We start from the raw sequence: 24993 nt of genomic DNA, 5'->3' as shown, positions 1-24993 counted from the left end.
GAACGTTGAAGTGTTGGCCGACCTCATGGAGGTTCCGAATTTATGTAGGCGAGAACCTGCACAGAATCTGCCCAATCCAACAAATCATACGTGACTCATGCGCTCGATATTGAAGGCTATTTCGACGCGGGTGGCGCAAGCCTACGTTGGCTGCAGGCTGTACACAGACACAGCAGATCTCATCAAGGGTTTAGCCACGCTGCCATTGAGCAACTTCTTTAAAGCAGTAGGGAAAGCCCTGTCAGAAGCCGTATGGGATCGGGAGAAATGTTTTCAAACCAAAACGCGAAAGGCAAACCCCGCGTCGAGACTGAGACAGCAGACATCTAAATGGGGTAGGCCCGACAGCCGGGCTACACTGTGCGTTGGGGACCATACTGGTCTAGTCGCCCGCGTCAAGTCGGGAAAGCTGACGAAAAGAGGAAGTAGAATAAGGTAGCGAAGTAAATGTGGGTGATGGACGCCAAGGCTATTTCAGGCATCCACATTCCAACCGAAACGACTTTTCACTGTAAAAGCGTTGGCTTTGCTAAAGCGTTAGTTAGGTTCAATTCACTTTGGGGGAGATACCTTCGAAACGAAATTTGTGCTTGGTTATCACGCAGACCATGTGACTCTCCAGACACGGCCCAGGAGCGCTGGAGGTGGGCGATTAGAATGACGCGGCGAAGCAAGGGCCACGACTTCGTTGAATCCCGTGCCACTGATTTGTGCTGGCATGACGACTAAATGAACAACAGAGGATGTGGATGGCGGAAAAAGAGGCGGTTCATTTACGATATGAGGGTTGAAATTGTATAGAGGCGTTCAGGCGGCACAGTTACGTTTTAGTTGTATTAAGGGACGTGGTTGTCATTCATGTTGCATTGCTGGTCAACATCTTATCATGCTGATAATTGCATCGAAAGAGCCATGTCGGATTTGCGAAGCCGTCTCAAACTCGACTCGACCCCGATGTGGGACGCGATAGATAATGGTACAAGGTGGAAAGTGGTGCGTAGAAACAACCGTGGACCGCCGCAGGTCCACGATGTGGTGTAACGAAAGTGCTGATCCACGAGGGGGAAGTGACTGTCACCTGTCGATGCCTGCCGTTTTTTTGCCGCGTTGATTGTTTGCCATAGCTACCATAGAGTCCGCCAAACATTCGTCGACTGCAGAGACCGACTTGAGAAACAGCACCCCCTTTGAAAGGCAGCTGATCCTCGCGTACAGTCATAGTTACCGAGAAACCGAGGTTAAAAAGCCGTGAACCACGCAGGCCGAAAATTCCCATTTTTGTGATCCATCCCATACTAGTTGTAGTGCACAAGAACTTCATGAGACGCAATTTTTGGGATATCCGCCGTAATCGATCGAACTAGGAAAGAGGAAAGGGATGATCCGTCAGTCGCCATCAAACCGGGCGTATTGACGACTCGGGGAAAGAGCGTTAAGAAATTAGCGAGAGCCTAGACACGTTAGCATCAAGACCACAGTGATAGCACTTGAGTTAGGATTTCCAACCTCCATAGGCCTCGCGACCCTCGGAGCGAGCAGGGGCATCGGCGTAAGCCGCACCTCCGGCAGGCGCATCGCGGGGAGGACGGTCACGGCTGCTGCTGTAGGTGTCGTCACCAGTGCGCTCGCGTCTCTCGTAGCCGGCAGCACCGCCGCCACGACGGTCATCGCCACCGCGAGCATAGCGGTCGCCACGGTCCTCGCGTCCGCCACCGCTGCCACCACCGCCGCCGTAGCGATCGACGCGACCGCTGCTGCTGTAAGTGTCGTCACCACCACGCTCGCGTCTCTCGTAGCCACCGGAGCCACCGGAGCCACCAGCGCCGCCCCGATCCTCACGGTAGCTGCGGTCGTAGCCACGGTCCTCGCGATAGCCACGCTCGTAGCCACCGCCACGGTCTTCGTAGCCTCCACGGCGCTCGTATCCGCGGTAACGGTAGGGGTCATCGCGACCACCTCCGTAGCCACCGCCTCCATAGCCGCCGCCGCCGCCGCCGCTGTAGCCTCCGCGGCGACGGTCGTCGTAGCGGTCGTTGAAACGGCCTCCACGGCCACCTCCGCCGCCACCACCACCACCACCACCGCCACCCTCTGTTAAATATCGCGTTAGTGATTTATCCGGGGGAAAGCCCGTGAGGAGGGTGAATGCTTACCACGCTTAGGGGGGCCGAAGTATTTGCCAGGAGTGGGAGTGCGAGGGCGAGCACGACGAGCCTTCTCGATGCTCAGGGTGCGTCCTTCAATCTGCTCTCCCTGCAGGCCCTCCTTGGCAGCGTCGGCCTGGTCAGAAGTAACCATCTTGACGAAGCCGAATCCACGAGACTCCTTGGTGTGGGGGTCGCGCATGATCTGGCACTTCTCGACATCACCGTACTTCTCGAACATGCGAGTGACCTCTTGCTCGGTCAAACGGGGGTGAATGCCAGTGACGAAGAGGTTGGAGCCAGGGTTGATAGCGCCGTCATCGTCACGGTCGCCACCTCGGGAGCCAGTCTCGTCCTTGGCGCCACTGAAGACAGTACGTGTCAGCAATTGAACATTGTCTGAACAAAAGGGGAATCATCAAAAATTTGTTTGCTTACCGGTCGCGGTCGCGGTCACCGTTGCCGGAAGGAGAAGCAGAGCGACGACGTCCAGAGTCTCCGTCATCACGCGCAGGGCGAGGGGAGGCGCTGCGGTTGTCGCGCTCGTAACGAGGAGCCTCGTCTGTGTCGCGTTTGTCTGTCAGCGCCTCGTCGTGCTTGGGGGGGCGATCTGTATCGAGAAAAAACGAACCATCGTAGCGGTCGCCGTTGGCGGCCTCGTAATCCATAGCGGTGGAAGCCATAATGATCTAATGAACAAACGAGTTGTTGTTCGTTGGCAGTGTTGAGGTTGGTAGTGGGTAGAATTGGCCAACGACGCGAAAGCCGGTGACGCAGACTCTTCTGTTGCGGCGATTGGTCAGAAGGGAGGATGCGAAGCGGATCGGACCCAACGAGAAGGGGAACCTTGGGGAAATAAGGGAAAGGGTTCGTACGAGAAAAAGAAGAGACTGGAGGAAGGTAGGAAATTTTTTGGTACAATCGTCGATGTAGTAATTAGACGACGAAGGGCATCAATTGAGAAAGCGACGATGCTTTGAGATGCCGATTGTGGGAGGGAGGGAGAGGTGAAGAAAATGAGGTGAAGGAAGGGACGTTTGTGGTCGAGGTGCACAGAGAGAGGTAGAGAGGGAGAGAAAGACGGTCCACGGGGTCAATGGGTGAGGTGTGAGGTGTGTGGTGTGTGTGTCGGGTGTATGGGCGCGCGCCTGCCTTGCCTGTCTTTGCAGCTAGGTAGTTAAGGCAGTTGGGTATTGCTTGTCTTACCTAAAGGTACCTACTCTGAGACTGTGATATCACTACTCACAGCAGCAGCGGCAGGTACACCCCAGGTCTAGTGAATGTACCTACCTTACCTAGCTTGTGACGGAAGGGGAAGGCGCAGGGTTGATGCAGCACCTGAATGGTCAGCTTTCTGGGCGAACTGAGGACGGGAACATCAGCAAGGCGGACAAAAATGCAGCTTTTGCAGCAGGCTGCGTTACGCAACGATGCTGCCAATGGCTCGGTCCTGTCGTTGGTATTGATCAAAATGCAGGGCGAACGAGGGAGGCGAGCAGAGGAAGACAATACCCAATGCCTGCCTACCTACCTACAGTTACCTATGCTGGACATCAGTATGGTGTGTGGTGATGGGTGGTAGTATATCCAGCGCACCTTTACCATTCGTGAATCGATTGAGTTGATTGATTGATTGACTGCCTGCCAGTGCCTTGAGGCAGAAAATGTGGGTTCGGTGACAGGCACTTCCTGGACCGTGGGTGAGCGAGCACTGCACCAGCAGCAAGGGAAGACACCGACTCCATGCCAGTGGTTGTTACATCTCCCTGTCGCCAGTTGGCCAATGCGAGGACCTTTTTTTGATGATTTTTTACTCCAATGAATTGACCTGCGCGACGGATGACCTCCATACCGAACCCATGCACTATGGGTATTTCTTGAATTGGATATAGACATGCATGTGACTTTATCCCATTCTGATTTTTCGGGCCTATCTAGCAGCTTCTTTCATCGACCCAGCAAAGAGCTATATTTGGCCAAGCGAGTAAATATTCATCTACGCGACAATATCCCCGTGTCAATGAACAACGTATACAGGTAGCCAACAAAGGGGTATTTGCCATTGTTGCGATCTAGGAGTAAAGACCAGAAACCCCTTGAATATCCAAAATAACAGAACGCGGGTGCAATGCATCTAGGGCAACACATTGCCTGGGCTGCGTAACACAGCATCTGTCGCCTGTTTGCAAAGGGTTTCACCCGGGCTGTCATGATCGACCCTGTTTCAGCATATCATGTATTCGAGAGTCAGGTAGATGCGCTTAGTCGTTACCCGCATACTACGACTACGTTGCTGAGCAGTCTCAACCAATTGCCAACTGGAGGGCAGGCGGTATCCAGAACATCATGCCAGAGTGTCCACCACGCCTTACAGATCCTCCGTGACCACCTGTTGCTCAGCACCCAGGACACCTCCGCTCACCATCTCGGCCTCGAGCGCCTTGCCGACATTCACCTCCGCAAACGACGCAGGCTTGTCCAAGAAGCTCAATCCCTCGACGGCCTTGCCCCCGCAAGCTCTCTCCAGGGCCAAAAAGGCGAAATGGCCTCCGACAACGGGCCGGGCCATGAAGTGAGGGCCAGGCCAGCCACCAGTTCCTTCCGTTTCGTAGAGATCGGTGAATGGTCGGTCTATTGTCACATCAGAGTTAGTAAAGAAGATCGTCTGTGAGAAAGTGATGTTCAAAGCTCCAACTTACCTGTTGTGGTCTCGTTGACCCATGTCGCAACACTCTGGAGAATCTCCATCCGAGTCTTCTTGCTCGACACCGCAGCCGCAAAGAACTGCCAGTCGCTCTTCGTGTAGAGGTGGCGACTATCGAGAGGGAGCCCGTAGTGCTGCAAGACAGCATGATACCAGTTGCTCTGCATGCTGTACACCTTGTCCGGGACAAACGTTGATTGCTTCTCGACGCCAATGGCCTTTTGGAACCATTGGGTGACTCGTCCGCCGATGGTGGACTTCTTCTCCTCGGGCAAGTGGAAGCAAAGCAGCGAGTCGGCAAAGAGGTTGTAGATGGTCGTCCAGGAACCGTACCAGGTGTACGCCAACTTGGCATGCGTGCCATCCCTGGAAATGCCGAAGCCTTGCCACTGGTCAATGTAGTCGGCCGCAATGTCCGTGTAATACTTTGAATCATCCGTCTTGCCCAGGATGTTGGAGATCTCGGCCATGGCCTTGATACCAATGATACCCTTGAGAGCCAGGTTCGTCTGATTCGAAAGCCATCCAGCAAAGTCGTCCGTGCAGAGCTGGTTGGCCGGAATCAGCGATTCGCGAACGAGGTATCCCGTCCACTTCGTCCACAGCTCGTAGGATCTGGACGCCCATTTCTCGGCCTCCTTTGAGCCCCTCATAGCGATGACTTCCGAGCGACGGTCCATGCCGTAGGAATCCATGGAGAGTGCCCAAGGTCGAGCACTGCTGCTCTCCGCCTCGAAAGAAACATGAGAGTGCGCATGCTCATCGACAGTTTGGAGGAACGCCGGCTGCGTGTCGTACTTGAAGGCGTTGACAAGTGCCAACGCCATGATGAGCATGTTCCCGCACTCCTCGACAGGCATGTACTCGTCATTTCCATCGGGATGTCCCGTCGCATTCGGGAAATGGGCACCCAGATCATGCATGCTGTAATCATTCGGATACTGTCCGCTGAGCTGATGTTCCAGCAGAGGCTCCAAGAGGTAAGCCAGCCAACGAGGGTTCGTGTACAGGAAGAACGGGAACGCGGGGAAGATCACGTCGACGGTCTGGAAGTTTCCGTTTGAGGAGATCTCCTTGAGGAAGAGGATTGGGTCATCGGGGGTTCCAGAGAACTGTGTTGCGCCGAGGACCTGACGAGCTGACAGCGCGGCGATGTCCTGGTAATCTGATGACCCGGAAGCGAACGCATCAATGGCGAGCTGGTCCGAGTAGTTCCCTGCCAATAGGCTAGCCGCCGAGAAATCATCGTAGTGGTATTGGATCAGCTCGGCCGGGGTGGCAAAGTAAAAGGACCACAACGGACGCATCTGCGTCAATCCTCTTGCAGCCGCGAACTGGACGACGGGGTCCTGAACAAGAGCAAAAGTGAACAAGACACTATCATCAGAAGTCGCCTCGCGGCCCGTCTTGCTGCTCAGGTGAAAGGTCTTGGAGAAGGCAAAGACCGGCTCCTCGTCCATGATCTTCCGGTACGAGGTATCGACTTCATTGGTCAGCGAGCCCTTGGCCGCAAACTGCTGGCGAAGCTTCGCGGACGTGCCGGCCTGGTGGGAGACGTCGGCCGGGCCGGTGAAGTGCAGAGTACCCCATTCCGCGTGGTCGGCGAACTCGGTGAGCAGCTGCGGGTACTGTCTTCCGACTTGCCAGGTCTTGAGAGCGGCAGCGCTTTGCTTGTGCGAGGCCTTTGCCTTGCTCAGCTCCCAGACTATGCTGTTGTCCCTGTTACCGCTGACCCATTCGCCATTGACATCGGTGTAGATATTAATATCGAAAGACCCTTCGGCGTGGACAGTCAGATACGCAGCAGGAATCGATTGTCGGAAGGTCGAGGTGGGCGTGATGGGCGAGAGGAAGGAGAGCACAACCTTTACCGGCGCGGATGATCCGGGAGGAGGAGGGATCGAGTACGTCAAGTTCGTCGTCGAGGCGTCAAAGGTTGCGCCCAGGTAGGACGGGACAGACACATTGTAGTATCTGGTGGGATGTCAATCTACAATCACATAAAGTTACGCAGCGGCCAAAACCCACTTGGAAGACGGGGGCAAGGAATCCTGGGGCCGTCCAAGCAAAGGGTAGACGGTGCTAGAGTCGGGCACTGAGGCCATCACCGAGAAGCCGACCTAGTGGGATCATCCCCAGTTAGCCAGACCGCGCGCTTGAAGCGGACGGCAAGTCAAGAAGAGCTTACGCTGGAGCCGGTCCAGAAGTAGGGCCAATGTTCCCACGGCGCATCGCGAGCATTTCCTAGCCAGGTGCTCAAGTACGGGTTGCGAACAATCAGGGGAAGGACAGGAGGAGTCAATGTGGAAGCGCTGGCCGTCGCCGCGACGACCAGCAACGAGAATAAACGCATGATGGGGTAGGCGTCCCGAGAACCAGCTCCGAGAACAGACGGATACTTGGCGGGAGCAAGTCCTAGCAGAGGCTGCGATCAAGGAAAGCAACGGGAGTGTCAAAGTGAAGTATGTGCAGTGAAGTTTGCGCCTCCTTACGACACAGGCTGGGAACTTCGCAAAAGAGTGAGAAGGGCGGCAGCTTTTGACAAACAGAGGGAACAGGTGAAGCTGAAGAGAGATCAGGAAGAAAACGACTCAGGCCAGAAACCACTTCTCCATCCTCGGCTTTGTTTTACAAGTAGCTCCAAGCACCGGCTGACAGCTTGTGGCACACAGCCACGACAGCCTACCACAAGAGGTACCTTGCCTTGGGTTACGTGTAGGAGCTCCAAGACAACACGGGAACAGTTGGAGAAATCTGGGGTCGTAGCTGAAGGTGACGCCTGGGGGTCACAGGTAAAGCACCCGATCAGCAGTGCGGTTGCAGGAGGACGGCCGGATGTACGTCAGGAGAGCGGGTCAGGTGCTTGCAAGGCTGCATCGCACGCAGGTTATTCGGGTCCCATCGTGATCCCGCCCAAGTTAGGGACGACCAATGAGAGCAGCGTTCGCGACTCGACCGGCTCCAATCAAACGTCAAGTGCCGCGCCACGAGCCCCTGTTTTGCGGAGACGGCGGGGTTGCTTTGTGCGGGGTGGAGAGCTCCCAACTTTGAAGACGGTGCAACCCCCTGTGCCCATTCAACTACCAACTAATACCTACCTAACCACCACCTCAGTGAAGGTAGGGAAGTCATTGTGGTCATGTAGCGTAGCACCTTCCTTTCCAGCTCCGTCACCTGGTGTTTGTTAACCTTCTGGAAGCACAAGTCAAGGTAAATTCCGACACCCCATCTTATGTTTGCACGTTTTCCAACGTTAGGTGAAGTTTGGATGGAAGGTTTGGCAAAGTTGATGAGATTGAACGACAGTCTTCCCTACCACGTATATTCACTACTTTACCAACCACGAGAATGGCAACTGTGTGAAACCGAGACATTAACCTTGATTTCCATAGTAGTAAAGTACCTCAATATATGATTAATGTCCTCGTACTCTGTAGACTGATATGCTACCCTACCTACTGTTCGATGGACCTCTCGGAGGCTCGGCCCTCCACCGCCGGCCATCATTGATCCTGTCGTGAGGAGTTGCCCAAAACTCTCACTTGCGTCGGGCCGGGTCAACTTCATGCGAACGCAGATGATCTAGCTAGATTCACAAAACATGATTGGACGCGGATCTACGTCGGAAACGCGGGACACCTTGCACTGCTCTACACTCGAGAGCTATTTCTCGGCATGCGCTGGTGAACTTCCTCACGCTCTGCATGAAACCGTATTACATATGCCTGCAATATTCCTAGACTACACGATACCGTACTGCTGATACGATGGCATCGCTTGACGGGAAAGTATACGCCTTCACTGGTGGTGCCAGCGGCATTGGCCTTGCAACGGCCAAGATCATCGCGAAGCGGGGTGCCACCGTATGCCTTGCAGACGTTGACCCCGAGGCCATCAAACAAGCCGAGGCCTACTTTACAGAGCAAAAGACGCCTTTCTCTGTAACAAAAGTGGACGTGTCTGTTAAGGACCAGGTTGAAAGCTGGATAGAGGGCATAGTGGAGCAATTCGGGCGATTGGACGGCGCTGCAAATGTGGCCGGCGTCATTGGCAAACACCACGGCATCCGAGCCGTCGCGGACCTCGAAGATGACGAGTGGCACAAGATCATTGCTGTCAACTTGACAGGCTGCATGTACTGCCTCAGGGCGGAACTCAAAAACATAGCGGATGGCGGTTCCATTGTCAACGTGGCCTCGATTCATGGTATCAAGGGTACGCCGCATCTTTCTACTGCTCAAGGTGTGAATCTTCCCTCGGCTGACTAGCTCTCGATAGGTTTTGCCAAGCACGGCGCATATGATGCTAGTAAGCACGGCGTGATAGGGCTCACTCGAGCGGCAGCAAACGAGAACGGTGCCCGCGAGGTTCGAGTCAACGCAGTTGCCCCCGGCGCCATTTACACACCGTTGATGGAGAAGGCCTGGAAATTTCATGATCGCGCAGCGGACGCCGCCTTTGACGAGCCAACGTCTTTTCAACGTCAGGGCACTTCTGATGAGTGCGGGAACGTCATCGCGTTCCTGCTTGGCCCAGAGAGCTCCTTCGTGAGCGGGAGCGTCTATCAAGTCGATGGAGCGTGGCTATAAGCCACAGACGGCTCGGCAAGGCGTGCGAGGTAATTATAGTCGGGCTTTGCTAGAAATGACGCTGTTTGCTCTTCACCAGACATCAGATGGGTCAACCTCGTGCTTCTCCCCATCGTCTCTAATATGCTCGAGCTTGACATCCCTCTTCATTGGCTTCCTCATGTCATAAGCGTCCTCGCCGTCGCGGGTAGGGTCTGTGGCATGGTCGCCATAGTAATCTTTGACCACACGGAAGACGCTGTAACCCATGCTCTTGTAGAACGTGATTGCCTTGTGATTGCTAGTGCGAACAAACAGGTCGACGAACCAGGCGTCATTGGCGTCGGCTGCGGCTTCCAGCTGTTCGGAAAGGATCTTGCCGATACCCAGCCTTCGCGCTTCTGGCGCAACGGTCAGGGCGGTGATGTGGGCATGCCAGGGAAGGTAGTGTTCGGAATATTTGTAGACATCGGGAGACGACTCCAGCTTGCCCATGACTATAGCATCAAGTCAGACAAGTCGAGCAAAGCGTAGCTGTAGCTTCAAACGTACTGTAGCCGATGATATTGCCGTTCATGTCCTCGCAAACCTGGAACATGGATGGCCATTTGGCATGGTACTGGAGGTAGAAGGCCAACTCATACGTCTCGGTCAAAGGGTCGAGGTTGCACTTGGAGAACTTGTTGACATCGTCAGGACGGAAACAGCGAAAGGTTGCCATGGTGGCCGAAGTGTATGGCGCGGGCGGCGATCAATTGAGGTACGGAGGGGGTTTCCAAGGGAGGGGTTGACGTCGGGAGATGGCAATTGTAGGTGGAAAGAGCTGTACCTAGCAGGCGGCAAGGAGTGTAAGACGATTCGGGAGAATAGGTGCTCAAACAAAGCTCCCGGACAGGCAGGTCGAGTCGAATTCGGTGCTACTGCCTCATCAATAGCTGCCGTGACGAAGGAGCTTTTTCGGAGCTGTCTTGCGGCTTCCAGGTTGTGTTCAGGTGGTACCAGATAAGGGACGATAACGGTCCAGACTCCACCACATTCCAGGCTGGAAGCGAATGGAGGGGGAAAGCACGAAAAACGGGAGCGTGTTTTTAATTTTCTTGTGCTGACCGGCGCGTGCAGCTCTGGCAAGTATCTTTTCCCGGTCAAAGCAGGCAAAAGATACATGGGCAAGATGCAGGGACCACGTCTGCCACTGCCAGTAGCAGGAGTGACAACTTCCCCCTTCCGGATAGATTCAGACGGGATTCAGTGTCAGCGGTCAGAGTTTCTGAGACACAGCACTAGGGGTCCGTCGGCAGTATTACCTGCCTTACTGCGCGTGTGCCTCGAGGCGCCACAGGAAGACGAGTATCATCTTCGTTTCTTCCACAACATTTTTCTTCCCGGAGATTTCTTTGAGCCCATGTCCACCGCCAAAACCGAAAGGTCCAGTGACGCACAGGCGCAAGGGCTCTCTCTCTCTCTCATTACAACATAGTCTCCAAAACAACAAAGCAGAGCCCGCCGGATTGCATTAATTGGATCGCTGGCGCCGAACCTATATCAGCCCGCCTCTGAAATTAATAAAACCAGTGATAATCTCAACCTCGCCCACGGCCACCAGACAAACAGTGAACACACAAAACTCCCTGACTTCCATGCATGGGATGGGCCGCCAACACTGATTCCTGCTCCGCCTTAGACTACTGTTAAGGTAGCCCATTTTTTGCACGACTGCTGTTTTTCCAGTACCAGGCCCTCTCTACACGCTTCCCGCACCCATCTCCACCTGGATCTTCCTTGCCGTGTATTTGATGCGACAACCCCTGTTGTTTATTACTGTACCAGCAACCCCGGGACAGACAAGCAACAACATTGCATTCATACTCGACTGTTTGGGCTGCAAGCACACGTACGTTGCGGAGCGTCATCGACCCGGCCTTTTCCCATCATAAAGCGCTGCTTGGACGGCTTCACCGAACACGTCCGCCGCTGCTCTCGCCGACCGACCGATCGCAAAATTCCCCCGTCACACCGTCACGATGCCACAGACTCCGGGACACTCGCGCAATCATTCGGGCGTTGACGCTGCGTACCAGTACAATAGCGTCAACTCCTCCCCTCAAAATAGACGAACATCCAGGTCCTCCGCCGATCCCGCAACGCCCTTACGCAGCAGCTTCAACAACCAAGATGCTCTGGATATCTCATATGCAAGCGGAGGCAACGGCCTAGGCAATCTCGCAGACGAACTGGCCGACGCCTTCTCCGACTCCGGAGACGAAGGAGAATATTACGAAGAAGAGACAAATAACGCCGAAAACAACGGAAGCGGGACACCAAATATCAATGTTGAAGAAGCCACCTTCGAGGGAATAAGGGACAGCGGGGTTGATGTCGCAAGTCTCGGCGAAGCCGGCGGCAAGGGGAAGAACTTCAACCTAGGGCCACCACCAGCCGCTCAACGCGGTCATCGACGGAGCGGGAGTGAATACGACGGAAGCGAATATGGATCCGAGTCTGATCTTGACTCCCCCGGCATGCTGCCCAGCCTGGTCGCCAAGATGGACGCTGTCGAGTCTTTGGCGAGGAGGGGGACCGAGAGCAATGGAGGACCTACGGATGGTGTCTTCAAGCGGGTGACGGAGGGCTTGAGAGATTTGGGCTCTCAAGCCGGCGTCGAGGGCAGTGCGACAAGGCAAGTTCGAGACGGTTCCCCCACGGCTGTGGTCGTCAGCTAACCAAAGTAGACTTATCACCGCTCATTCGGCCCTCACCACCCACTTGACTCATCAGACCCGGCAACTACACAACTTGACCTTCCCACTCCTCTCTCCACTTGTTCCGCCGCCGGATTCGGAGACCATTGATGAGCTGCTACCCCTTTTGATCGAGCTATCCGAGTCGATGCCGCGACCGACGACGAAAGCCTACGACTCCCTCACCGCCCTCCACACTCTCACCTCCGACCTCGTCCAGAGTCTCAACTATCTCTCAGACACGCTCCACATGTCCAGGCAAACAACCACAACGGCCATGCGTCGGTTGAAGAGCGCCAAGGAGCTGGTTGCCGAGATCAAGAGGGAAGAAGAGCTCCGCGAAGAGGGCGAGAGGTGGATCAACCGAGGTAACTGGAGCGAGAGGCTGGCCAATCGTGAGTGCGCGAGCGTATGCGGAGATGTCGTCGGCGGGTTCGAGGAAGTATGCAACAGCTGGCGGGCCCGATTGCTGGAGCAAGCCGGCGCTGCACAGGCCTAGGTGCGTTCACACGTACGGAATTGAAAGGTTCTGATAGGCAGAGTTTGGGGTAATTGCCAGAGGGGGTTCGAGAGGCGGATTACTGACGTTCCCCAAAGTTGGCTAATAACTGGACAAATGAGGTTTGGGCGGATAGACATCAAGGGCGTGCTTTTGGGTAGATCCGGGATCTTTTGGCGGAATTCCCAGCGCTCTCAAACTTGTTAGACTACATGAATTTTACGAGTCGATGAAACATGAAAAGCTGTGCCTAAGCAGGTATCGTTGCCTATCGAAGGGAAGCAATACCAAGTGCAAACGGTAGATTTCTGAGTGCTGAAGCTAGAAACTCTGCTCTCGAATGCAAAAGTCAAATAACCGGATGACAGGAAGTATAAGATTCAAAGTCGGATCGGTCCAACGTCGTGTTAGGCAATACTGGCATAACTTCACATTCCCACCGGAATCCGAGTCACATCGCAGGGTCACGCAGGACCAGGGCGGGTAAGCAAGTAAGCGAGTCGGGCGCAAATGTCCAGCTTGTGACATTGGGTTTATTAACATGGCGAAAATGGTTACTTCCCTCGTCCATGGAGAGAGCCAATCACTGATATCAGCCTGGAGGTTTGCGTTATAGTTATAACACATACAATGTGAGTCAGGCATGAAGGTCGGCGGTATCTATGTGACGTAACATTGAATTATTATTTTACCTTCTTCTCTTTTCTTTCAAATTCCTTCAGGTAGATAGGAGATGTATATCCGCGCTGTAAAGAGGGATCCCGAATATAACAAGGCTTAAACTAATGCACTGAATTGTAATGGTATCAAGTAGATCATCACCAACGGCACCTCCGGAACACCGCCCATCCTGGGAAAGCAACACTTGGAGAAGACAAGAGAGACACAGAGAGTGTGACTGAGGAAGAGGGGCATGACTAATCCTCCTCCAGCCTTACGGTATACGCAGGTCGGGATGGCCCTCCGTCGGGGTCATCAAACCCGCCCGGGATCAGAGGCCGACGCAGCGCACTGACGGGACCCCGACTGAGCCGACTCGACTTGCTCGCGCGACTGGCACGACTGCCCGGGCGATCGGAGGGGACGTCGACGTCAAAGTCGGCAGGGGCGTCGACCTGCACCTCGTCGCGGGCGCGGTTCATGGCCGCGAAGCTCGAGAGGGACATTTTATCGTCGACGGAAGGGCGGTGCTGGCCCTGCGCCCCGAGCTGCTGCTGCTGGAGCTGTTGCGCGACGCCGGGGGCCCTTCGGAGGCGGCCGTCGACGGGGGGCGCCTGGTTTCCTCGCTTGGTGCCGGCTTCGGACTCGTCGTCGACGAGGACGACCATCCAGACGCCTACGGCGCAATTGCTGCCCAGTAAAGGGGTGCAGTGGATCCAGCGGACGCGGCCTTCGCTGCTGGATTTGGAGAGCCAGCGGACTTTGGCGGTGACGCCGTGGCCGTCGGCAAAGGCTTGGGAGAGGCCGTCGCGGACGCGGTTGGAGCCGCCTATCCTGTCCATGAAGTTGGACTGGAGGATGCCCGGGAGGCGGAGGGAGGGGGAGGCGAAGAGGATGCGGAGGCTGGGGTAGGGGCGGACGAGGAGGTAGTGTTCGTAGACGCCCGAGAGCTTGCCGCTCGTCAGGGGTATGGTGGGGTTGGCTTGGTGGACGGAGGAGGATTCGTCCTGGATTAGGATGCGTGGCTTTTGCCAGTTTGTCGAGGATGCGGCTTGGGATTCATCTTGGGGCACGCGGTGCATGTTTCCGCCGCGTCTGCGTACGGTTTCGAGCTCATTCATGTTGAACATTTCGCTGAGTTCCTCGAATTCGTCCTTTTCTTCCTCGTTGTTGTATCGCTGATGCTGCTGCTGCTGCTGCTGGCCGTTTATGGTGCCGACTGGTTCCTTCTCGACGACTAGGTTCTGGAGGGCGTCCAGGCCGGAGCTTTCTTTGGCGAGACCGGAGACGTCGACTTGTGCGCCGATGAAGTAGCGGACTGTGCCGCGGCTGTCGTAGAGAGGGGCCACCATGAGAAGGTTCATGAAGGGGGAGCCGTCTCTGCGGTAGTTGAGGAAGGTTTCGTAGTGCTCCTTTCCGGCTAGGATCTTGTCGCGGATGCGTTGTACACTGAAGGGGTTGGTCTTTGGACCTTGAAGGAAGCGGCAGTTGCGGCCAATGACATAGTTCATTCCGTACTGAGTCGTGCGGTGGAATTCTGTAAGTGGTTGTTAGCTGCTGTGTAAGACAAGTGGGCTTGTGAAGAAGTATGTGCATACCCTCAGAGGCAAAGACAATAGGGTTGTCGTTTCTTGAAGGATCCGTCAAGCAGAACACTTCTGCCAAGCCCTCCGACATTTCCCTGAGTTGAACCGGCAGAGTGCCTGTGATACGCCTCTTGATGGACACGCTGACGGTCTGGATCCAGGTGTGAGTGATGTAGGCGGGAAGATCTTGCTGAACGAGCACGTCAAACGCAGCTTCAGCCTTCTTCCTCAGAGAGCTATTGATTGTGTTCTCGGTGTTGACCATCGAAAACTCATGGCGCGGCAGAGTGTCGAGGCCGCCTGCGATAGCATTTGCGTACGCAATGGCACGAAGAGCCTTCAGACAGTCCAAAAAGTAAGTCAACAGGGGTAGCGAGTCGGGCCGGGCATAATGAAGGAAGTCGGTAAACCGTTGGAGGAGTATGTGATCGTCGAAAATGGCTTGCAGATGGTCCTTTGAGAACAAGAGCTCTGAGCGGGTTTCTAGCGAGTATTGTCCGTTGTCGCCGTGAGATGGGACCACAAGATCAAACGAGCCGGGCTCGACCTCCTCTTCTGCCAAGGGTTCAAGAATTTCGTCATCGCCAGCGCCTTTGGTCTGAAGAGGCGGGAGCGAAGTGTTGTTTGTCTGATACGAGGAAGATGTCGAGTTGGCCCTGGACCTCGAGGACCGCGTTCTTGGGCTCCTTGGTGGGCTCGATGACATTTGCCGCTGCTGCACATGGAGAGGCTCAGGAGATTTGACTCTGCCTCTTTCCCTCGGTGAAATTTCAGGAGAACGAACAGCACTTTGGTGGGTAGTTAGCCGGCATTGCTCTTGACGTATACAGCAGACACATATCTCTCTCTCCTTACCTTCTATCTTGCCTGGGGGCAATGGCATTGGGGTTGATGGGCCCATGTCCGTGATGTGCGGTCAAGTTCCTATCCTCATCATCCTCCCAGGCCTCTTGGAACCTCGACGGGTTCAAGGGGCGGGTCAGAGACATCTTGGTGACTGGACGCTTCAGGGGAATGTCGGGGATGTCGGCGCCGCCTTCGTCAAAGTCTACTTGTTGCTGCTTCTGACTGTGCAGAGACGTGACACTGAGAGAGCTGTAGCCGTTCATTTGAGGTTGCGTGAGTTCACCGTGCCTGTGTCGGCGGTGGTTCGTGTTCTGGAAAGCGGCGACCTGAGCCATGTGCTTCTTTCGCCGGAAGAGTGCTAATACAGAACGTGGTCCAGAATGATCACGGGCCGGGGAAGTATCTGGTAGTGATTGAGGCATTGCCGCGGGGGGCGTTGGGAACAGAGTTGGATTTATATTGGGCTTGGGCGAAGGCTAATGGTGGGAAAAAAGAGGATGAGCATCAAATGTCAAAAGGAAGATAACCGTGGGGCGCCTCCAGCCATGGGTATTCAGCAACGTCATCCAGCCAGCGAGCAGGACGGCGCCATATAGAACAGCGGGGGGAGGTGATCAAAGGAGAGGGGCTCGGCAGAGACGAAGAAGATTGCAAGACAGCAAGATAGGAGGGTGTGCGAGGACCAAAGATCGACGGACGCCGATACTAAACTATTGACGGGCGAGGCGGAAGAAGCGCAAGCGGGCATGTCAGACACATTTGCGCACGTATGGACAGAACCAAACATACTTTTCGTCAGGTACCCGTGAGGCTGTCCCCTGCTCCCTCTTCTGGGCTGGGTCCCCAGCAAGGCGCCGACATTGGCGGCAATCAAACAAGAATGGTTGAAACCCCACAGCGTTGCGTTGCAGTAGTCCGCGTGAGAAGGAGGTTCCCACGATATGAGGTTATGGGATACTGCCATTCGACGGCCGAGCGGAGAACGGTCGCCCACTAGCAGAGCTGAGTATAGCCCCAGTCTTTGCAAAAGAGATTTCTGAAGGCTGAAAAGGCCAAAACCTGGACGCCGGGCAGGCTCTTTGTTTGGCTTTTTGACAGAACCTAGACATTTGCTGACGGGTTGGGGTTAGTCCCATTGCTCGTCTGAGCCACGGACACTGCACGGCCTCTGGGGGCGCTTGGTTCGGGTGAACCAGCCGTCGTCAATCAGTAGTTTTCCTGTCAACGGTTCGGCGATGCCAGGGCCATCCTGATATGTCTAGAGAAGGCTAAAGGGGGGGGCAACATGAAAGCTCCGACCAAAGCCGGCACTTGTAGATTGTTTCGCGCGCTCTGGAGTGTTACCAATGAGGACGTCAAAACTTGTATTAGCCATGCTGATGTAAGAGTGTGATAGACGGCGATGTCAAGCCAGGAGATAGATCATAGACGGGCTTTGACGGGGAAGCACAACGAGCTTCCTAGCATTAGGTTAGTTTCGGGAGGTAGTAGAGTGACCAGAGTGTGCATATGCAATATGGTTACCTTCTTTCGACCATGTACCAGTACACACACCATTCTCTGTCTCCGTGTCCATTTCCTACCCTGCCTCATCTACTGGCGACTTGACTCAGGTAGCGGCGATAGAAGATGCTGATATATCTGTACCCTCTGCTGTGGACTGTGGTGTCCTACTGGTAGCAGTTCACAATGTTTGCTGCAACGGCGATGGTCGAGAAAAGAACCCGACGAAACTTCGGTAAGAAAGTTCCCTCAGTTTGTCGGCAAGATTCAGGGCGCCATGTACACTGCAGGTTCGAATGTGGCAGTCTTGTTGACGGCGTAGCATTGGGCGTAAAAGAAGAGCAACACTGTCTGTGCTACCTCAACTGGCAAAGACGGGGATGCTGGGGGTTGAGAATCGAGATTTCTTCAGCGAACCGTGGGTAGTTGCAGACTCGGACTCTCTTGGCTTTCTCCAGTCTCCATTCTGATTCTCAAGGGCCAGCAGGGATGTGTCGAGGACCCTCATGGAGCCTTGGGAAGCCCACGCTTCGAGACTTGGGACCAATTCGGCACCGGCCCCACCGCGGCCCAGGACCCGGACCTCGACCAATGTCCTAATCGGGCAAAAGGGCGGCGCTCACGGCCTGGCGAGTGCCATTTGACAGTCGAGCTAGCACATGGGACTATTTCCTAATCAACTTTCGCGTCATATCGCTCGCTCCAATGTTTAGGACCGATACCATGGTCCATATGGAGCATGGCAGAGCTTGGAGGAGCCAGACTGCAACTTCTGATTGCCCGTGCTTTCTTCGATCCCCTCGATCCTCGGGGCTGCGATCTGAAGCCTGAATCGGCGGTCGGACTATATCATTTTCGCAAATGATGAACTGGAGATGATATCGAAGTTCGTGGACGATTAATTCGCTATCACAGAGTAACTAAAAGCGGTCGAGAACAACCAGAATGCGTTACCTGAGTCGTGGATTTGTATTGCCGGTATTGCGATCTCTCGATGATCGCGAACAGATGCGCTGTCTCCCTGATATTGCACCGCGAGTTTGCCCGTCTTTGTCAATCAACGCTGTTCAAGGTCCCGCCACTGTGCTATTGAGGCACGTGGGGTTTCGGTATCACGATGTTTGACTCCTCGGTATCCATAGGGCTATTACTTCTCGCATCGGGCAACCGATTTCCAACACCACAGGTCATATCTCGTCGATGATCTGCGGATGGTCCAATCCTGTCATGTAGAAGGAGCACGCGGCGAGATGGACCGTCAAGGTCCCGAAGCAAGACACCCACGCGGCAAAGCGGAACAAAGCTCACGTTGCCGACGGCATGGCACAGGAGCAGATCAGCTACCGGGGCACGCGGGGCTTCAGAGACTGGAGTATGGAGGAGAAAAGGCTGTGACGAAAGGTCTTTTTCTCAGTAGTGCCGCCGCCGTCAACGTCCCACCAAAAATCGTCCGGAACCAAACGTTGCCGGCCTGTAGCCTCGCGAACCTGGGCAGGCACAGGCCAATACCTAAGTATTGTGGTCAGTACTCCGTATTGCAGTGCGAATTAGTGTTGAGTGGTGGGTGTAGCTAGGCGGTATGGCAGTCAGGGATAACGCTGTCTGTCACTGTCAGCGCAAGTCCACACCGAAATGCAAGCTGACTTTGTTCTAGCGCACAGCGGGCGAGGATCACACATCCTATCTGGTTGTTGATGGAAATAGCCAGCTTTGCCTCCTGACGAAGGGGCTCCCAGGTGCAAGGCCAAAGCGCTGTTGGTTTCTCGGACAGGGATGCGAAAAAGACGAGACCAGGGACTGTCTAGCTTCCCACGTTCCTGACCTTAGAAGGCTATCCGTACTCTGTACTCTGTAACAAGCATACCGGCCGGGTATAGCTTTGTAGACCTAAAACAAGGCAAGAGCCGTTGATCCAAGAGCCTCAAGCGAACTCGTATAGGCGGGGAGAGCTGATTTCCGCCGGGGACCTGCCTTGCTCAATGGAGTAAATAGCAGATAACTTCACCCGAGTTGGGACGGCTGGCGGGGTTCCGAGAGTTCGGTCGAGCACCTAGGTACCCGCATAGAAACTGGGGAGTGAGTGGGATCTGCTGGTTAGACTTGGATCATTTGGGTGCGGCCAAGGAGTCAAACGACGCATGGCAATTCGGAAGATTGGCGGCAGGCACTCGAGAAGCTTCTGTCCCAAAAAGGCCATGTTGCCTGCATATCAGTCCGAGGATAATACCAGGCCATCTCCTGATCAGCTCTTCTGCAGGGGAGTGAGGGGCGGAGGTGCGTCTTGTATGCTGCCGACAGTCAAGTAGGGAAAGATTTGGTGCTGGGTTATCGAGTGTTGTGCATGAAAGAAGGGTTTACGAGTAGACGACGACAAGAATTGCCAGGTATCCATATTCGCAGATCAGCCCAAGGTTCTTCTTGCAATTGGGTCGGGATACGGGACGTCACTGCCTGTCAGGCTGTCACCAGTCTGCGAAGTTCAGTCGATCATGGACTTACGTAAGGCGTCTTGAGGAAGGACGTAGCTCAGCACGTGCCTGCTTACATAAGACATCGGAAGCAAGCACTGTGCATCTAGACATTGAAACTGTACAATAACAAGCCTTGAGCCCACATGAATTGGTGGGCAGTGATTGAACCCTCCCCTTTTGGATGAGCGTGAGTGCTTTACGCGAACAAACGCGTCGCATCGCGTGGCTACCGTTGCCCGCCTTTGTTTATCTTCGTCCATTTGTCCAGCATTAAATGACGTAAGGTAAGGGACCATAGCTCGAGCATTTCAGCGCCGCGTCTAAGACTACTAAGGAATCAAGCATCGTTGAAAGCGAGTCTACTGGATCTTATGTTTAGTCGCTCACTATGTCAGGAGAATACGCTCGGTAGGAACTCTGAAGTCATCATCTTCTGTGGATAGTTGAGGCTTTTAGCGCTATTGTTTACAAAATTCCATTGGTTGGCTTCTGCGACACGGCGGAGGCTGGTCTTCTCAGTTCTGTCCTGGTGTATCCGCAGGTCCCCACCCGAAAGGCCAAAACAAAGCGCCCAGCACGTGTCGACTGGCTGCGAGTTCCCGAAGGTGCTAAAAGTGTAAGGTGCGGCAGGCGCCCAATGGCCCGAATTTGGACCATTGAAACTTAGGTTGACCAGAAAAAAAAACACACACACACACACAAACAAAAACAATCCCCTCTCAGCCCCCCCTCCTTGCGCAAGGGAGGCGGTAATCGAGCCTACTGGAATGCGACGCGTCCTTTTTTGACGAGACGGGCGACGCGACAATGCACTTACCGTGTAGTATAGAAGCGCGATGAGGAGGGGAAAGCGTGAAGACGTACCCCATACTCCGTACGGATATCCGTACACAAACATCCCAAACTGACGCCAACTAACGTTTACATGGACAACAAGGGGCGTTTCGTCGCGACTGCCATCCCATTTTGGTCTTGTCTCGTCCCGTACCGTCCCATCTGTGCCTTGCATAGCTTCTTTTGTCCTTGAGTGTGTGTGGGTGTGAGCATGTTTCTCCATCTCAATCAACACTCATGCCAAAGCCTATTTAAGTCTCGATAACTAACTAAGTGTGGAATACAAATTAAATTTTTTTTTTTTTGGATAAGCACATGAGATATTGATTCTCAGTCCATGAACTCAAAGCCGTACATTGTTCTCATTTTTCAATAAGCAGTCGTTGCAATGTTTAATGGTTGACAAGCTTGACACCACCTCATGGTCATATTTACCTTGGGTCCCTATGAACAGGTATCCATTGACTTGAAGTGCGTCTCTCTATAAGTGTGAGGGCGGAACGCACACGAGTCGAGATGACATGTTGTGATGGCGAGGTGTTGTTGTGAGGTCTACGCCTAACAGAACTGGTCAGTGGGGTTGATACGCAAGCCAAGGGCTCAAGCAACTATTGATATACTTTCTTGAACGGACACTTGAAAACAAAATCAACAATTAAAGCCATGGTACTATGTAAGCTACAATCGCATATTTGCCCTGCCTCATGTTGCTCGTATGGCCGTCACAGGTTATCCCAGCCGCAAGGGATACCCAGGGGACAAGGCGAAAGAGAAGAGAAAAGAAACATGAACTCTGGGCTAATACTGGGTCGCGCTGGCCCTTGAACGACAGGTTCTGTTGGCGACGGGACGGGCTGTTTGTTGTTGTTCGCCATCCCCGGTCTCGTCTCCTTGGGTTGTCGGTCAATGTTATTGTCCCCCACCCTCCCCACCCTGCCGTGCGGGACCTACTGACGCCAGTCACGCCAGACGCCCTTTCTCTTCCCTCGCCAGTCGCGTCCAAGGGCCAAAGTGCACCACTTCTGGGCTGGGAGCCACCTAACAGTGCTCCGTAAGGTACCTGGTCAACAACTAAATGGAAGCTGGCGTGCTTGTACCTTAGCCAGGACCACCGCTGTTGTTCTTGTTGCTCTGCCGTCGACGCTAAGGCCCTAACAAGATTAGCGTCTCTCCCTTTGCCGCGACTCCCCCAGTTCAACCTCCTCGACGCCCTTGAGTTTCGTGCTTTCCTTCCACTGAGTCCCCCCCGCCCCGACAACAACCCGTCTGCCCTGGCATGCTTGCCTGAGTGAGGTTGGGTGATTGAGCGTATTGGACGGCACGACGGCTACACCTTACTGGCCGCTGGACCCCTTCCCGTCACGATTAGAACCGCTGCACCTTCACCACCGCGGTGCTTGTCACCTTGAGGTACATACTGACCTTGCCGCACCTACCTCACCTACCTTACACCTACGGTCCTACCTACCCGCCCAACCACCACTCATCACCGTACCTCCTTCCGCCGCTGGCTCTTGCCGCTTCCTGCGACCACAGCCTACGCCCCGTGGCCTCAGACATCTCGAATCTGCACTCAATCCAACCTTCGACAGCCTCTCAGCTCCCGTCGACGCCCATCTTGCTGTATTCTCTTTCTTCTCTCTCTCGACTAATTATTCTTTCGACCCGTTTTGCGCCATTAATCCCAGCATCTTGTCGCCGACGCCCAAGTTTTTGCGACCGTCCGTGGGAAAAGCATGCGAACGACAACGATTTGAACACCACCGTCAGGGATAAGGTGGTGATTCGTTTGCCGCGCCGACCGACCGGAACGATTCCACGACCATTCGAGCAACGACTTGTGTGTCTCCCTCCGAAAGCTGCGAGCGCATCATTTTAATAGCTTTCGTCGCCCCGATTTCCCGACTGCGACGATACCACCGCTCTCTGAGGCCCGCACAGGTGTCGGTGCTTGGTGTGCTTTATCATTCCCCGCCACTTCTCCCGACGACGCTCGTACCAGCCGCCTTCGCTAGACTTCAGCCTCTTCGCGCAACCCTCACGAATTATTTCTGTTGCTTGTTGCAGACAAGTCAAGATGACTCTCCCGACCGATTCTCCAGCAGCCCTCGGCGCTTCTGGTTCCATCAAAAGACCAGTAGCTGATGCAAGCAATTCGGCTACCGCGACACCCACTCGCTTCGCAACACCTCCCCCTCCCTCCGACAGAGGTCTCCTCGAGAACCGCCAATATTTGGAAAACACAAATCAGCGCAAGGTTCAACACAGCAGAAGACCTAGTGAATCAGCTCGATCCAGTGCTTTCGACCCCAACGCCGTCGACAGTGCTTTGCTACGAGAGATGCATCAACGATCACAGAGGGAAAGCACCCCTGGTGCAAGCCCACACCGGAAGCGCCAAAGGATCAATGGCGATAGGTGCGTGTGCATTGCGATATTTACTGCCTATGACTATTTGCTAAGTCTTGCCTACCAGGTTTATTCCGACACGAACTGGTCAGGACCTCCAAGCCAGTTTCAACTTGCTGCACGAAGATGGCTCGCCAGCGACACCGTCCAAGCAAAAGAAGCGTACTCCTCATGGAGAACTACACTTCCAAAAGAGTGAGCCATACACGCTCCGGTACATGTTGAATACGAGACTGACGGTCCCTAGCTGAGGAAGCAAACCGGACATTTTCGACGTTACTACGCGCAGAGCTCTTTGAGGGCTCAATACCACAGGCAACGCCGCCAACCATGTCCCCAGAGCATACTTTATCCACTGCATCACACTCAGCCAACATTCGGGATTCAACGAGGTCTCGCACGCCGCCAAACAATGCTTCTACCAACTCTCTTCCATCCTCTCTCACGCCATCCACTCCCCACAAGAACCTGTTCTCATACATGTCGCCGCGAAATCTGAGCAATGCAGGTCATCTAACGCCGTCAAGGACACCGCAGAGCCGGCATGGCCCAAACCTCGACACCCGTTCCGAGATCTACAGTCTTTCGCCTGTTCGCTTCAACAGTCAGCAGATGCTGCTCAGCCCGCGAAGGCAACCGAGGGCGGTTAGCAAAGTACCTTACAAAGTTCTTGATGCGCCTGATTTGGCAGATGATTTCTACCTCAACTTGGTAGACTGGGGCAGTGCCAATGTGCTGGGAGTTGGGCTCGGATCCAGTGTTTACATGTGGAATGCTCAGACAAGTCGCGTCAACAAGCTGTGTACGCTCGAGGACGATACGGTAACGAGCGTGTCATGGATCCAGAAAGGCACACACATCGCCATCGGGACCGGCAAGGGCCTAGTTCAAATTTGGGACGCCGAAAAGACGAGGCGACTGCGGACTATGACAGGTCACACAGCGCGAGTGGGTTCCCTGGCTTGGAACACTCACATCTTGACATCCGGTTCTCGCGACCGCTTGATCTACCACCGCGACGTGCGGGCCCCCGATCAGTGGCTCAGAAAGCTCGTCGGCCATAAGCAGGAGGTTTGCGGTCTTAAGTGGAACTGCGAAGACGGCCAGCTTGCCAGCGGTGGCAACGACAACAAACTCATGGTATGGGACAAGCTTTCCGAAACTCCGCTGTGGAAGTTTTCAGACCACACGGCGGCTGTCAAGGCCATTGCATGGTCACCACATCAACGGGGACTGCTTGCTTCAGGCGGTGGTACCGCTGATCGACGCATCATTTTTCACGACACAGTTCGTGGATCTGTCATCAACGAGATCGATACTGGCAGCCAGGTCTGCAATATTGCCTGGTCCAAGAACTCCAACGAGATTGTCTCGACACATGGTTATAGTCAAAACCAAATTGTGGTATGGAAATACCCTTCCATGACACAAGTCGTCAGTCTCACTGGACACACGTATCGTGTGCTTTACCTGGCTATGAGCCCGGACGGCAGAACCGTTGTGACCGGCGCGGGAGATGAGACACTACGATTCTGGAACGCATTTGGACGACGACCTGGGGCCAGAGAGGATAGCGACGGAGGGCGGCTATCCGACTGGGGCGTCATCCGGTAGGAGATTGGAGCAGCAGGCTCCGCATACGACATTATACCATCATCTCCCTTTTCATTTGGCTCGAGGGGAGATTAATAACGGCTTCGGACAGGACTGGTGGCAGGCGGGAATATGGAGCGAGCACTCGAATTCTGTTTCTTGGGAAATGTTGATGGGCAAGAGGAAACGTAAATACCCAGCTACCGGCTGCATCATGTGCATGGAATGGGCGTCATTCAGATTGGGGGTGGGGGCTTACAGGACATTGTTGTTTCTCGGGTTTTCATGTTTTTGGGGGATGTGATTTAACAAAGCCTTCTTATTATCTGGCTTTACTACAGCGGGTGGTTCATGAAGGGAAACGGCCAAAGGAACAAACACAGCTCAGCTCAAAACGGCTTGAGACCATGGGGCAAGTGGAAGGTTGGGGTTTTGCTC

At 54.4% G+C, this 24993-nt stretch overlaps 8 protein-coding genes across 8 annotated transcripts; 3 read left to right on the top strand and 5 right to left on the bottom strand.

Annotated features, from left to right (window-relative positions):
- Positions 1–1168: 1168 nt before the first annotated feature.
- On the bottom strand, positions 1169–2077 carry BDP81DRAFT_89662 (uncharacterized protein). Its single transcript, XM_060596471.1, has 2 exons — positions 1507–2077; positions 1169–1451 (listed from the first exon to the last, which is right to left on the bottom strand). Exons 1-2 carry the CDS (start codon positions 1975–1977, stop codon positions 1296–1298), a joined length of 627 nt encoding a protein of 208 aa, XP_060450889.1. The 5' UTR covers positions 1978–2077; the 3' UTR covers positions 1169–1295.
- Positions 2078–2100: 23 nt separating this feature from the next.
- Positions 2101–3245, bottom strand: BDP81DRAFT_416665 (uncharacterized protein). Its single transcript, XM_060589547.1, has 3 exons — positions 2776–3245; positions 2583–2706; positions 2101–2509 (listed from the first exon to the last, which is right to left on the bottom strand). Exons 1-3 carry the CDS (start codon positions 2825–2827, stop codon positions 2107–2109), a joined length of 579 nt encoding a protein of 192 aa, XP_060450888.1. The 5' UTR covers positions 2828–3245; the 3' UTR covers positions 2101–2106.
- A 1267-nt stretch (positions 3246–4512) lies between these two features.
- BDP81DRAFT_445567 (uncharacterized protein) lies at positions 4513–7201 on the bottom strand (the record flags this gene model as incomplete). The annotated part of the gene is made up of 4 exons (XM_060591970.1): positions 4513–4775; positions 4844–6822; positions 6877–6968; positions 7037–7201. 4 exons carry the CDS (start codon positions 7199–7201, stop codon positions 4513–4515), a joined length of 2499 nt encoding a protein of 832 aa, XP_060450887.1.
- Positions 7202–8615: 1414 nt separating this feature from the next.
- BDP81DRAFT_309145 (short-chain dehydrogenase) lies at positions 8616–9437 on the top strand (the record flags this gene model as incomplete). The annotated part of the gene is made up of 2 exons (XM_060583524.1): positions 8616–9063; positions 9127–9437. The coding sequence occupies 2 exons, from the start codon at positions 8616–8618 to the stop codon at positions 9435–9437; spliced, it is 759 nt and encodes a 252-aa protein (XP_060450886.1).
- A 72-nt stretch (positions 9438–9509) lies between these two features.
- On the bottom strand, positions 9510–10137 carry BDP81DRAFT_308879 (acetyltransferase; the record flags this gene model as incomplete). Its single annotated transcript, XM_060583502.1, has 2 exons — positions 9510–9913; positions 9969–10137. 2 exons carry the CDS (start codon positions 10135–10137, stop codon positions 9510–9512), a joined length of 573 nt encoding a protein of 190 aa, XP_060450885.1.
- A 1300-nt stretch (positions 10138–11437) lies between these two features.
- Positions 11438–12951, top strand: BDP81DRAFT_402809 (uncharacterized protein; the record flags this gene model as incomplete). Its single annotated transcript, XM_060588859.1, has 2 exons — positions 11438–12127; positions 12192–12951. The coding sequence occupies 2 exons, from the start codon at positions 11438–11440 to the stop codon at positions 12651–12653; spliced, it is 1152 nt and encodes a 383-aa protein (XP_060450884.1). The 3' UTR covers positions 12654–12951.
- Positions 12952–13570: 619 nt separating this feature from the next.
- Positions 13571–16080, bottom strand: BDP81DRAFT_389864 (uncharacterized protein; the record flags this gene model as incomplete). The annotated part of the gene is made up of 3 exons (XM_060587324.1): positions 13571–14850; positions 14912–15687; positions 15755–16080. 3 exons carry the CDS (start codon positions 16078–16080, stop codon positions 13571–13573), a joined length of 2382 nt encoding a protein of 793 aa, XP_060450883.1.
- A 6550-nt stretch (positions 16081–22630) lies between these two features.
- Positions 22631–24576, top strand: BDP81DRAFT_445563 (WD domain-containing protein; the record flags this gene model as incomplete). The annotated part of the gene is made up of 3 exons (XM_060591969.1): positions 22631–22971; positions 23030–23157; positions 23210–24576. The coding sequence occupies 3 exons, from the start codon at positions 22631–22633 to the stop codon at positions 24574–24576; spliced, it is 1836 nt and encodes a 611-aa protein (XP_060450882.1).
- Positions 24577–24993: the final 417 nt, after the last annotated feature.

Source organism: Colletotrichum phormii (assembly GCF_030913505.1).
Source record: "Colletotrichum phormii strain CBS 102054 chromosome Unknown BDP81scaffold_2, whole genome shotgun sequence".
NCBI lineage: Eukaryota > Fungi > Ascomycota > Sordariomycetes > Glomerellales > Glomerellaceae > Colletotrichum > Colletotrichum phormii.
Note: the sequence above shows the minus strand (reverse complement) of the source record. Positions and strands in the feature narration are given on the sequence as shown.